This window comes from Pristis pectinata, chromosome 19 (genome assembly GCF_009764475.1).
Source record: "Pristis pectinata isolate sPriPec2 chromosome 19, sPriPec2.1.pri, whole genome shotgun sequence".
In the NCBI taxonomy this organism is placed as follows: Eukaryota; Metazoa; Chordata; class Chondrichthyes; order Rhinopristiformes; family Pristidae; genus Pristis; species Pristis pectinata.
The window spans coordinates 19,540,363-19,552,248 of NC_067423.1; the positions used below are offsets into that span (position 1 = coordinate 19,540,363).

The 11,886-nt window shown below is 38.1% G+C and overlaps 1 protein-coding gene across 2 annotated transcripts in view; it reads right to left on the reverse strand.

Annotated features, from left to right (window-relative positions):
* Positions 1-2,110: 2,110 nt before the first annotated feature.
* Positions 2,111-11,886, reverse strand: part of rint1 (RAD50 interactor 1) — a 44,656-nt gene continuing 34,880 nt past the window's right edge. The window contains exons 11-13 of one of the 2 annotated variants that reach the window (XM_052033935.1): positions 9,218-9,398; positions 5,332-5,450; positions 2,111-3,317 (exon numbers count right to left, since the gene is read on the reverse strand). In XM_052033935.1, the coding sequence (XP_051889895.1) occupies positions 3,104-3,317; positions 5,332-5,450; positions 9,218-9,398 (514 nt within the window). In that variant the 3' untranslated portion in view covers positions 2,111-3,103. The remainder of the gene's footprint in view (positions 3,318-5,331; positions 5,451-9,217; positions 9,399-11,886) is intronic. The other variant, XM_052033934.1, reaches the window with a different exon arrangement.

Sequence of the window (11,886 nt, forward strand, 5' to 3'; positions counted from 1 at the left end):
CCTCTCCAAAAGGTTCAGTAACAAGGACTGTATAGTCATAATTCATCTTGGGTAACTATTCAAGATTAAGAAGCTTTATTATTATAGATTGTACTGCACAGGAGTGGACCATTTGGCCCACATAGATCACACTTTTTACATGCTCTACTTAAGTTTCCTCTAATTTTTCCTCATCTATCTGTTCTCTTCTCCCTGATATGTTAATTTAATCTCTTGAATGCATATGTACTATTTGTTTGAACAACTCCATGTCCCGACAGGTTTCACATTTTCACCAATCTTTGGAAATGTTTATCTTAATTCCACATTTGATTTCTTGGTGACAATCTTATTGGGCTCTAGTTTTGCCTTTGCTCATGGATGGAAATGTTCTTTCTGTTCTTAAGTCATGCTCCAAATCTTCCACTTAAAGGCTAGCTGTTTGAACAAGCAAGTCCTGATTTTTACAGTTGATTGGCATGGACTGGAGAGAACCATTGTGCTTGAATGCCGGACCTCATGATTTATTTCTGTTGCAGCAGATGGTGAAGGGTAAATATAAGGTTATTTATATTTTTAATTTGATTTAAATGTATTCAGTTATTTTATTGCAAATGCAAAAAGTTATGTTTTTTAATATATTTGGTTTTTAGTAGCTTTTGAATATTTATGGATGATAGACATTAAGATTCAGTCTATGATACTTTTGATAGCCACTTAGCCTTGTCAAAGGGTCATTTTAAAAAAAGGTCTGTGTAGCACTGAGCATTGCTGATCAGCTTGGATATAGCTTTTAGGAGGAATTTCCCTCTGAGTGAGCTCCTCCAAGTAAGAGCAGGTTTAGTAAGAATGATGACCATGGTTTCCTTAGAGGCAGGTTTGAGCCCTTATTTTTCACTCCTGGACTGTTCTGTATTCTAACAGTAGAGAGACACAAACATGTTGCTATCAATCCACTCTGGCATTTTTTGTGTGTTTTGCATTCCAGTCTCTGACTTACTGCTTGTGCTGATTTTTCTGTTAGTTCTCATTTTTGTGTGTTGTCCATTCACCCTGTTTATCTCAAACTGGTTCTGTCCAGACCCAATGACTCAGCCTGTTTGTAGTCATTCCAGGGATAACTGCTTGACACAAAGCCTGCCTTTCTGCAGGTCCTTGTTATTGTGCAGTCGTTCAACCATATATATATGGTTGTGGAGTACTTAAGTCAAAGCAGCAGAGCTTAATGTTTTGATACAAAATTTGTTGATTCTGAACTTGTTTTTTCATTATTTTTTTTAAAAATTGGATTTCAATCTTGTTTCTCAAGTATTCCATTTTAAAGTTAATTGCATTCTGCTTCATTTATCACCAAGACGCAGTGTTAGATCTGGTTCTGGATAAAGATTAGATTCTGGCTGCATGCCAGCAACTCTTTCTTTAGCAAAAACCTACAAACTCTTCATTTTCTCCTCCTATTCAATGTAATGTCATTTCTATGATCTACTTTCCCGAATTTGATAGTAAACTTCCCTTTCTATTTTCAAACTTTTATCTTTATAGTTTTGGCTTTGCTTGTGGGGCTGCAGTTGTATTGGGAAAGTATATATTATTCAGTGTTGTCCATGTTACTTCCGTGCAGAAGCTGCTCCCTTATCAGCAGTTTAGAAACATCTAATTGTCTTGTTTATTTGTATAGTTTCCTAGGATACTTGTCAGCCTAGTTGCAGAGCACGTGGAGACAACTGCTTTAAAATCCAAGATGAAATTTCACAAATACTATACAGCCATTCTTTTGGATTCACTAACTACTTGTTTAATTAACAACAAAGTAACATTGTTGATGGATTTTATTCTTTGCCAGTTCAGGATTAAGATCTATCAACAGTGAAAGTCACTTCACTGTTGGGCTGGCCAGGAGGTGGTTGTCCTGCACAGAGCTTCATTACAGCCCTGGGGCTATTACTAAGGAGTTGGTTATTTTCACTTCTGCTGGTCCTCTTTTCCTGTAAGATGAAGAACTGTATTACTTCTGGTAGTTGGAAACAAAAAAAAAGTGCAAGATATCTGGACCACTGGCAGCATTGCTGTGTCCCTCTTTCTTTTCCTACCCCTTCTCTCCATCATGAGCTATGACAGTTATGCTACAGATATGCAGCTAAGAATATAACATTAGAGTTCATCTCTAAAGGGACTAACTGGGGAGAGAGAGAAATGAAAGCAAAGAAAATCAATGGGAAAGGATAAGAGCTGCTTTCAAAGCACAGGAGCAATTTTAATTCTTGTGTAATCTCCAGCATGCCCATAAACTGACAGATTGCTCAAATCACACACTAGCCAATTTTAGATTACATTAGCTTCCCACCAGGCACATTAGGTTAAAAATACTCCATTAAAATTCACACACCAGGACAATTTTGGATCATTTAGAATAAAGTTTTGTTATACATATGGCCCATTAAACTGCAATTTTCCACTTATGTAGTCTTGCTCATCTCAGAAAACACCCAAAAGTAAGCCTTGCTCCTGATGACCTGTGAAGTGCTTCATGCCAACCTGATATCTATGGTTGATGTGCATCACATCACAGAACTTCACTGATGTTCCAATGAGGCAGTGCAAAAAACATTTCAGTAAACCAGCACACAAAAAGTGTAAAAACAAAGCAAATCTGATTTAATCAGTTTAAGAGAGCAATGATACAGTGAGTAGAGATTTAATTAACCATCCTCAGCAATGTAAACTGGATCAGACACAATTTCTTAATATTAACTTCCATAAGATAATTGTGTACAAATTTTAAAGAAAAAGTCAATTTTATCACATGCTTTGAATGATTTTGGAATAGCTTTTAACATGTTCTATCATTTTTATAGGTTCTGATGCTTAGAGCCAACAATCTTTTTTTATTATTATTCATAACAGCTGCTTAGAAGGAACAAATCATGTACACAAGTTAGTCCATAGAAAACATAGACTCTGTTTTCTTGTCAATTGTTTTAAATTCAATGGAATATAAAACACAACATTCTTAGCTGGCATGTTATTCATTGTTTAATTAACAATTTCATTTCTGTTTACCATGCACAGCCTGCATGGTTACAGAGAAGGGCAGTTATGTTACTATTATGTTTCAAATGTTTACTTATTTGCCTGAACTTGGCCAGTTTGTTCTTAGAGTCAAAAGGATCTCAACGTCCTGTGGGGCCAGTTTATAAACTCCAATTTCATTCAGAGTTGCAACACCTGTGGGCAGTTCAATGGAACCAGTCATGGAACCAGAAGTAGTCTGGAGGACTTCTCTCAATAATAATGCTGAACCCACATTCAGGTTCAGGATGATACAAGCTTCTTTCACTCTAGAAGGAAAAAAAAAGTCTTACAAACAAGTCTTATTCAGTAATAATTATTATAGATTTTTACATAATTGACAATTTCGAATCAAGGAAAACATCTTTAGGGCACAGCCTTGTTCTTGTGTTTTTGTTTTATAAATGATACCAGTAAAGTAGATAACAAAAAGATGGGATAAACAATTAATGGAGTCATTTAATTAACTAGTAACTGGGATAGAACTAATTGTGATCAAGATGAATTCATAAAATATGAAACCCAAGAAAAATGTACAATAAAATTAAATACAGATGAAAAACAAAATCAAAAAGGCAACAAGTATATGGAAAATATGAGGTGAACAACAGAAACACATGACAAAGGTTTCTATTAGCAAAACACAAGAGTATGCAGTGGAACGCTGATGATGGTTAAAAAGAGGACTAGTTGACAACATAACTTTTCTAAATACATTAATTACTGAAGCATCTGAACAGGTAGACTGGCTGTTAATTGGTTTAAAATAGTTTTCCTTAAGAAGTGAAGTGCAAATTAGAGGATCATTGTTACACATTTGCCAAATACAATGCATTTTGTTTCAGTAGCCTCAAAGGAGGAGTACAAGAATAGAACATGGAACAGTAACATAAAAATTAAAGAAATATTCACTAAAGATATTAAACTAATGATATCAAAGAAATTTGCATTATAGATGAGGGATGGTATCTCTATAGTAAGTAGGAATGAATGACTGTTCTCAATTTGGAAAGTGGAAGTAGCAGAAAGTCTTTAACAATATATACTAAGACTTCTCTACATCTTGGCATTTTTTAATATATAATATGAACTGGATTATATTAAATAAGGAAAAAGTCAGAGATAACAAATATGAGAATCATTTGCCATAAGTCTGTTCAATTTTGTGGGGAAACGAAGATCTAGGTCATTCACACAATGTTCAATTCAATTTGCTGCAACTCAGACAGGCAACATATGGGCCAGGCTGCTGCATTTGCTAAGGCTGATAAGTGGCGCGTAACATTTGTACCAGGAAAGTGCCAGGCATCTCCCACAAAAGGACTTAACAACCTACCCTTGACACTCAATGACACCGCTGTCAACATTCTAGGAGTCACCACTGCCCAGAAGCTGGATCAGCCACATAAAATCCTCAGCCTATAAGAGCAGGTTAGTAGCTGGGTATTCTGTGGTGAGTGACTCACCTCCTGCAACGTCAAATTTGTTAACACCTTAGCACTATCTTGGACTATTTGTTTTCTCGCTCTCAATCTTGCACTGTTGGTGTTAAGTTAATGTTGCACGCATAAGTTATGTATATTTTATTTTAACAATGTTTGTCCTCGTCTTGTACTGTTGACTGCAAAAAGCTAATTTTCATGGCATTTATATCTTATGTATATGACAATGACAATGACAATCCTATGACAACAATAAACTTTAATTTTGAACTTTAAGGTTCTCCACCATCTGCAAGGCACAAGTCAGGATTATGATGGAATACTCTCCACTTGCTCGGAATAAATGAAGCCAGGGAATGTACCAGTATATATCAATGGATATTAAACACCCATCCACTATCCACAACATTCATTCTCTCCACTACTAGTGTAGTATCTGCAGTGTGTACCACCTACAAAATTCACTGCAGTTACTCCAGTAGCATGTGCATGGAAACTCCTCCAACTGTATGTTCCCTACCAAGTCCCACATCAGCCTGACTTTGAAATATATTGCCATTCATCACCGCCAGTCTGTCTGGAACTTCCTGCCCAATAGCATTGTGGGAGTACCTTCACCAGAACGACTGCAGTAGTTCAAAGAGGTGGCTCAAGTACAATTAAAGACAGGCAATAAATGCTTATTAGTGAAATGCAGGTCCTGAAAAATAAATAAACAATATTTCTGCCCTCCCCTCACCAAAATCAATGACTTAATTGGAGTGGTTTCAACACAAGACAAAATTACCATGCAATATCATCAATACTGCTAGGAAATACTGAGCTGACTCAGTTTACTTACTGCTTGAAGTAATTTTCTGGTCTCTTGCAATAGTGAGCGAACAGTGGGAAAAGATTCCGTGTCATGTCAAACTGCAGCTGTGCTGATCCACCTTCATTGAAGTGATTTGCCAATATAATCTGTGCAATTAAAAATAAAGTGAAATAATTACAAAATTCAGTGGTAACAAACGTTAATAAGGCTGGAGCTACTTGATGCTTTGTATTGAGGTACTTGTATTGAGATTACCTGAGGGTAGTGCACTATGTATGCAACTCCCAAATGTTGACTCCCCCAAAAGAAAACTATAGCCATAAACAAAGTTTCCTAATTTTCAAAATTTGCAAATGACATCAAAATTGATGGGCAAAAGAATTTTTCACCCAGTTCCTGCTGATGCAACTTAAAAACATCTTTTCTCTGATAACCTTAATTACATATCACTCTTAATGCTAAGTACTCAGCATAATTGAAAATCACCCATAATGTGCACAAATTACCAACTCCAATAAGAGATGAAAGGGGAAAGATGAAGGTGCAATGCTTATTAGGGTCATAACCTGTAGCACACAAATTCATACAAAATATATTGGTGACCACCATGACAAAGAATTTAAGGGAAGAGATTCATGTCAATTTGGTAAAATCCTGGAAATACTAACAGAGCCATTAGTTTTCTTAGCTTGTATATTCTAAAGCCTTTGTAAGAGTCAAGGGATAAAAAAGTAGTAAGACCACAGCCTACTAAATTCAGAGTTGGACTCGACACTATAGCACAATTTCACTGAAATGATGCATGTTATTGAGAAAAGCAAGCATGATAAAAGACTAGTAATGTCTCTTTTGTTAGAATATGATAGGGATAATATGAAAGCAGTGTCTAAAGTTATGAAAGGAAAGAATCATTGAAAGTTTACAACATGCATCACAGCCACTTATTTCATCGTTTCTGGATTAATCTAAAAAGAACTACTAGCCTAACTCCACCTTTAAGCACCAGGTGAATAGCTCTGTACATCACAACTCTTTGTATGCATAAGTACTTTTTTAAAAAATGCTTGTTTCTACCACCGTTTCAGGTAGTGAGTTCCCAACCCCAACCGTTCCCTGAGTGAAAAGTTTTTCCTCATTTCCTATCTAACCCTTCTACCAATTACTTTTAATCTATACCCCTACTTTGTCATCAGTTCTTCCTATTCATTCTACCTAGACCCCTCATAACTTCATCCATCTCAAGTTTCCTATCTTTCGTTCCAAAGAAAATAATACCAAACTATTCAATCTTCCAGTCCCGTCAACATTTTTGCATATGCCCTCTGCACCTTCTCCAGTGCAATCACATCTTCCCTGTAATGTGGTGACCAGAACTGTACACAGAATTCAAGCTAGGATCCAACTCAATTATAAACAGTTTTAGCACAACATACCTGCTCTTATATTCAATGTCTTGACCAACAGAAGAAAGCAGCCCGTATGCCTTTTTAACTAGTTTATCATCCTGTTCTGCTACCTTTAAGAGAAACTCAGGGCACATTGCAGCCTTCAAAACAGAAAATTTTCAACCTTCCTTCTATCTACCAGAAGTAGCCATTTATGGGCTTAATTTTTCTTATTTTCTATTTGTATAGTCTGGCCTGCTGAGCATGTCTCACGGCCATTAGCAATACACTACACAGACAAAGAAGCATGATCTGCTACTTAACTGCCACATTAAATGATTTGCTCTCACCCTTCCAAAGATATTCCCTTTGCTCAGTCATCCTATCCTACTTTATCAACTACTGAAAACTAATTTGTTTTCTCTATTTCCTGGACCCGAAACATTAACCGCTTCTCCTTCCACTGATGTGAGCTGATCTGCTGAGTGTTCCCAACATTTTCTATTTTTTTTATTTTTGCAAACTTGAAGGATGCTTTTCCATGTACCATGTATTCCCTTGTCTCGTTGCACCTCCCCAAATGCATTTTGTCACATTTCTCAGGAGTGAATTCCATTTGTCACTTAGCTGCCTGAATGACTTGACCACCTACATCTTTCTACAATCTAAAGCTTTCCTTCTCTGGTGAATCTCTGGAATTCTTTATCCCAGGTGGTGATGGAAGCCAGATCACTGGGAGTATTTAAAGAGACTGTCAACAAATTTTGAAAGATCAGAAAATTGAGGGTTAAGGGTTAACTGGCACAGAAGGGGAGATGAGGCCTGGGGTTGATCAGCCATGATTATATTAAAATGCAGTGCAGGCTTGAGGGGCCAAATGACCTACTCCAGATCCTATTATGTTCTTACATTTTGTTCCTGTCAACCACACAGCCAATCTTTGCAAACATCTTTATTGTGTCTCCCACAATTAAGTCTAAATCATTATTTATCTACTACAAAAATGGACTAAATAAGTCATATCATCCAGCTAACAATACTTAAGTCACAATAACCTGCCCACCATTGCCCTCTGCTTCCTGCCACTGAGCCAGTTTGGATCCAATCTATGAGTCTCTCTTAGATCTCAAGGGCTTTTACTTTGTTTTACTGGTCTGCCTGTGGGTCTGCATTAAAACCCTTGATAAAACCCATGCAGAGTACATCCTACATACTGCTTTCATCAAATATACTTTGTTACTTCCTTAAAGTATTCAATCATTACTTCACATGATTTTGCCTTAACAATTCAATGTTGACTGTCCCTGATTAATGTGTGCCTCTTTGAATGAAGGTACATATATACAGCCCCTGAGAATTGCCCACCACCAAAGTTAAACTGGACACACAAGAGACTGCAGGTGCTGGAATATGGGGCAACAAACAATCTGCTGGAGGAACTCAGCGGGTCGAGCTGCATCCGTGGGGGGTGGGAGTGGAATTGTCGACATTTGCAACAGGACTGAGTGGAGATGGCCAATATAAAGAGAAGAGGAGCGGTGAGATAGGAGCCCGAGGTGACTGGTTGACTGAGGAAGGTTGAAGCATGATGGGCGGGTTGTGCTGGGGGGGTGGGGTAGAGCTGGGAGACAGTGGCAGGTGGAGGATTGATGGAGGCAGACAAAGAGGAAAGAAATATGTGAGGCTGATGGAGTGAGGTGAAGGTTAGAGACAGCTGCTGGTGGGTGATAAGGAGGAACAAAAAGAGCTACCAGTATGTGTAGTGGGTGCATGGAACCGGGAGGGGGCAGGGGGACCGTGATGGGGACTGGAATGGGTGGGGTTGGGTGGGTGGGAAAGGGGACAAAATGGGTGAGAAGATCAGAAGGGGAGGGGGAAAGAGGGGAAAAAAAACACCGGAGGGCAGCGTTACCTAAAATTGGAAAACACAATATACTGTACATGCCATTGGGTTTTAGGCTACACAGGCAGAATATGAGGTGCTATTCCTCTGGTTTGAGTTGGGCCTCACTAGGGTTTCTCTCAATTAGTGAGAACAGTTTACTTGTGTCTTCCTGTTCCGTTCTGATGAGAAGGGTGACTAAACACAAAGGAAAATTTTGAGGAAAAGAAATTCACTTCCAAGATTAAGATATGAGGCAGTATGTTAGAATTCAAGATTGACTGGACAGGTGGATGAAATGAAAGAGGTTGGAGGACAATGAGAACAGGATTGCTTACTTGTATGAGAAATATATGCCCAATGCAAACTGTTGAGCCAAATAACCTTTTTCATGGAGAGTCAATGACCTTTCAATATTTTGTTCATTGTTAATACAGAACTGAGTGACACTTCCTGGCTCAGAAGCAGTCATTGAAACAATTTACAAAGCACTTAACTGTTTTTTTTGGAATTTCAAACCAGAGATTAAAATTCCTTCCTTCAATTACTTACGATTCAACGTACAAGGCTAAATCACTCAAGCAAGTTTAAATAAGCTGTAATCACAGCATCTCATTTGTCTTTCAAATAAAAGTGAGCTTCTTACATCTTGGTAGATGAATAAGTCCAACTTCTCAGCAAGCATTTGCCAAAAAGATTTAAAAAGTGAATGACAGAGTTCCTGCTCCAACTGCAATAATAGATCTCGAAGAGTCAGTAACATTGGACAGGCTGAACTAGACAAGGACATCACTGCTTGATCCGACTGAGATGGCAAAAACAACCACCTATGAAACAAATAACTTATATTAGTGATTCCCTAATGCAGGTAATATAAATGCACACACAATCAAAGAATATTCAATTCCTACCCCTAGGAGATTATAAACCTAACCCAGTGAAAAGCAGTTACTGCATACAAAATAGCAGTGATACTGTGCATCTGAGCAAACACTGGCAGCAATAGCTTGCGACTTAATTAAATAAAACAAAACCTAGTGCCACTGATTGTCCAATCTGACCAGATCTGGGATCACTCAATGAACACAGTTTCAAAAATATTGTCATGTAAGAGTCATTGCACCTGATTTTGTGTGCAGACTAACAGAAAGAATACAAGCATAATTAAATGTTTTTTGGTACAAAGATTAGCATCAATATCACATTATTTTTATAACGTAGACTCTCCCCATTTGGGGTGAGGTAGGGGAGGGAGAGAGAGGGATAGCAAGACAGATACATGGACAGATTTCTTTTTCTTGGGAGTATAAACACATTCAACTTGCATAATTTTTTAATTTTTAAACACAGAACAATTAGGGTATTGAATATTTTTCCACAGGAAGTGGTTGAAGAAGAACCACTCTCCCCACACAGTGAAAACTTGCACTTATTTAGCATTTTTACATAGTAAAATGTCACAAAGTGTTGCATAGAAATTCAATCAAAGAAAATTCAGGATTCTCAGTCATTAAGTATGAAAGGACAGTGGGAAATCAGGCAGAAAAGTGAGCCGACGTTGATTCTCAGCATCAATTTAAACGTGCAACAGACACAATGGGCTATTTGGCTTACTCCTGATCCCTATTTCTTATGTTCTCACTACCAAAAGTGTTACAAGAACTTCTTACTTATGGCTGATGTAGATGCAGAGCAAAATTATAATCTTACATTCAGGTGGAAGAAATCAAATAATTGCTTCAGAAGAAATGGAACACATCAATCTGAGGTCCCCTTCATATTTGTGAATCAAACACAGAGTTGATATATGGTCTGTTCTTGAAGAGAACATTTGCACACTGGAGAGTTTTTTTGTATGCAAGGGAAGATCAAAGCCATGGATCTTCTGCAATAACCCTTTACACAATGTTTGTGACACCATGAACCCATCTGCCATGAAATCCATTCCAAGCTTTAGAGTTCAATTTGCATTGTTGTAGATCAACCAGGTAAGACATTAGGGACACTATGACTTCAAGTGATGCTGAGGAACATGATCAAGGCCTAGCAGATGGGGAGATGTTCATTTTCCTTAATTCACTTAACTTATGAGGGCTGCAGTATTGTAGTTAATAGGTGGGGTCAGATGTCTAAAAGCATTACTGTTAAAGTTCTCCGTACCAGTGCTATTGTCAATAATACAAAATTGATCTTAATGCTTGGGGATAAATTTAGTAACTGAACCAAATTGCTGCAATTTAGTAAATTGATCAATGCCATGTCAAGTTTAACCATGACAAACTCTGAAACCCTTAAAATAATTGCTTTCAACAATGTCCACATTCAGCTCTCTGACAGCTGACCAGACTTTCTGTGCTTGGCAGTGGAGATCTCCACAAACACAGCCTTTCCAGATTCTTCAGCGATTTGTACCATGAAAGAATCAGAAAAGCAAATTCATTTCATTACGTCTCTTGAGACAGGTAGTGCAATGGGGCATTTTGTGGAAGAGCAGGATATACATCAATTATATCTGGGCTTCTGTGTTTAATTGTTCATAGCTATACTCCAGAACTTCATAAGGGTTACACAGCATGGAAACAGGCCCTTTGGCCCAAATGGTCCATGTTGACTGAGATGCCCCATCCAAGCTAGTCCCATTTGCCAGCGTTTGGCCCATAACCTTCTAAACCTTTCCAATCCATGTACCTGTCTAACTGTCTTTTATAAGTTGTTATTTTACCTGCCTCAACTACTTCCTCTGGTAGCTCATTCCATGTACATACCACCTTTTGTGTAAAAGAGTTGCCCCTCAAGTTCCTATTAAATCTTTCCCCTCTCACCTTAAACCTATACCCTCTAGTTCTTGATTCCCCAACTTTGGGAAAAAGACTGAGTGCATTCATCCTATCTATGCCCCTCATAATTTTATATACTTCTATAAGATTACCTCTCAGTCTCCTATGCTCCAAGGAATAAAGTCCTAGCCTGTCCAACTTCTCTCTATAACTCAGTCCCTCCAGTCTCGGCAGCATCCTTGTAAATCTTTTCTGCCTCTTTCCAGGTTAGTAACATCTTTCCTGTAGCAGGGCGACCAAAACTGAACACAATGCTTCAAGTGTAGCCTCACCAGCGTCCTGTAAAACCGCACCATGACCTCCCAACTTTTATACTCAATGCCCTGACTTATGAAGGCCATCATACCAAGAGCCTTCTTCACCACCCTGTCTACCTGTGACTCCACTTTGAGGGAACCACGTACTTGTACTCCAAGGTCATTCTGTTTTACAACACTCCCCAGGGCCCTGCCGTTCACTCTGAAAGTCCTACCTGGAT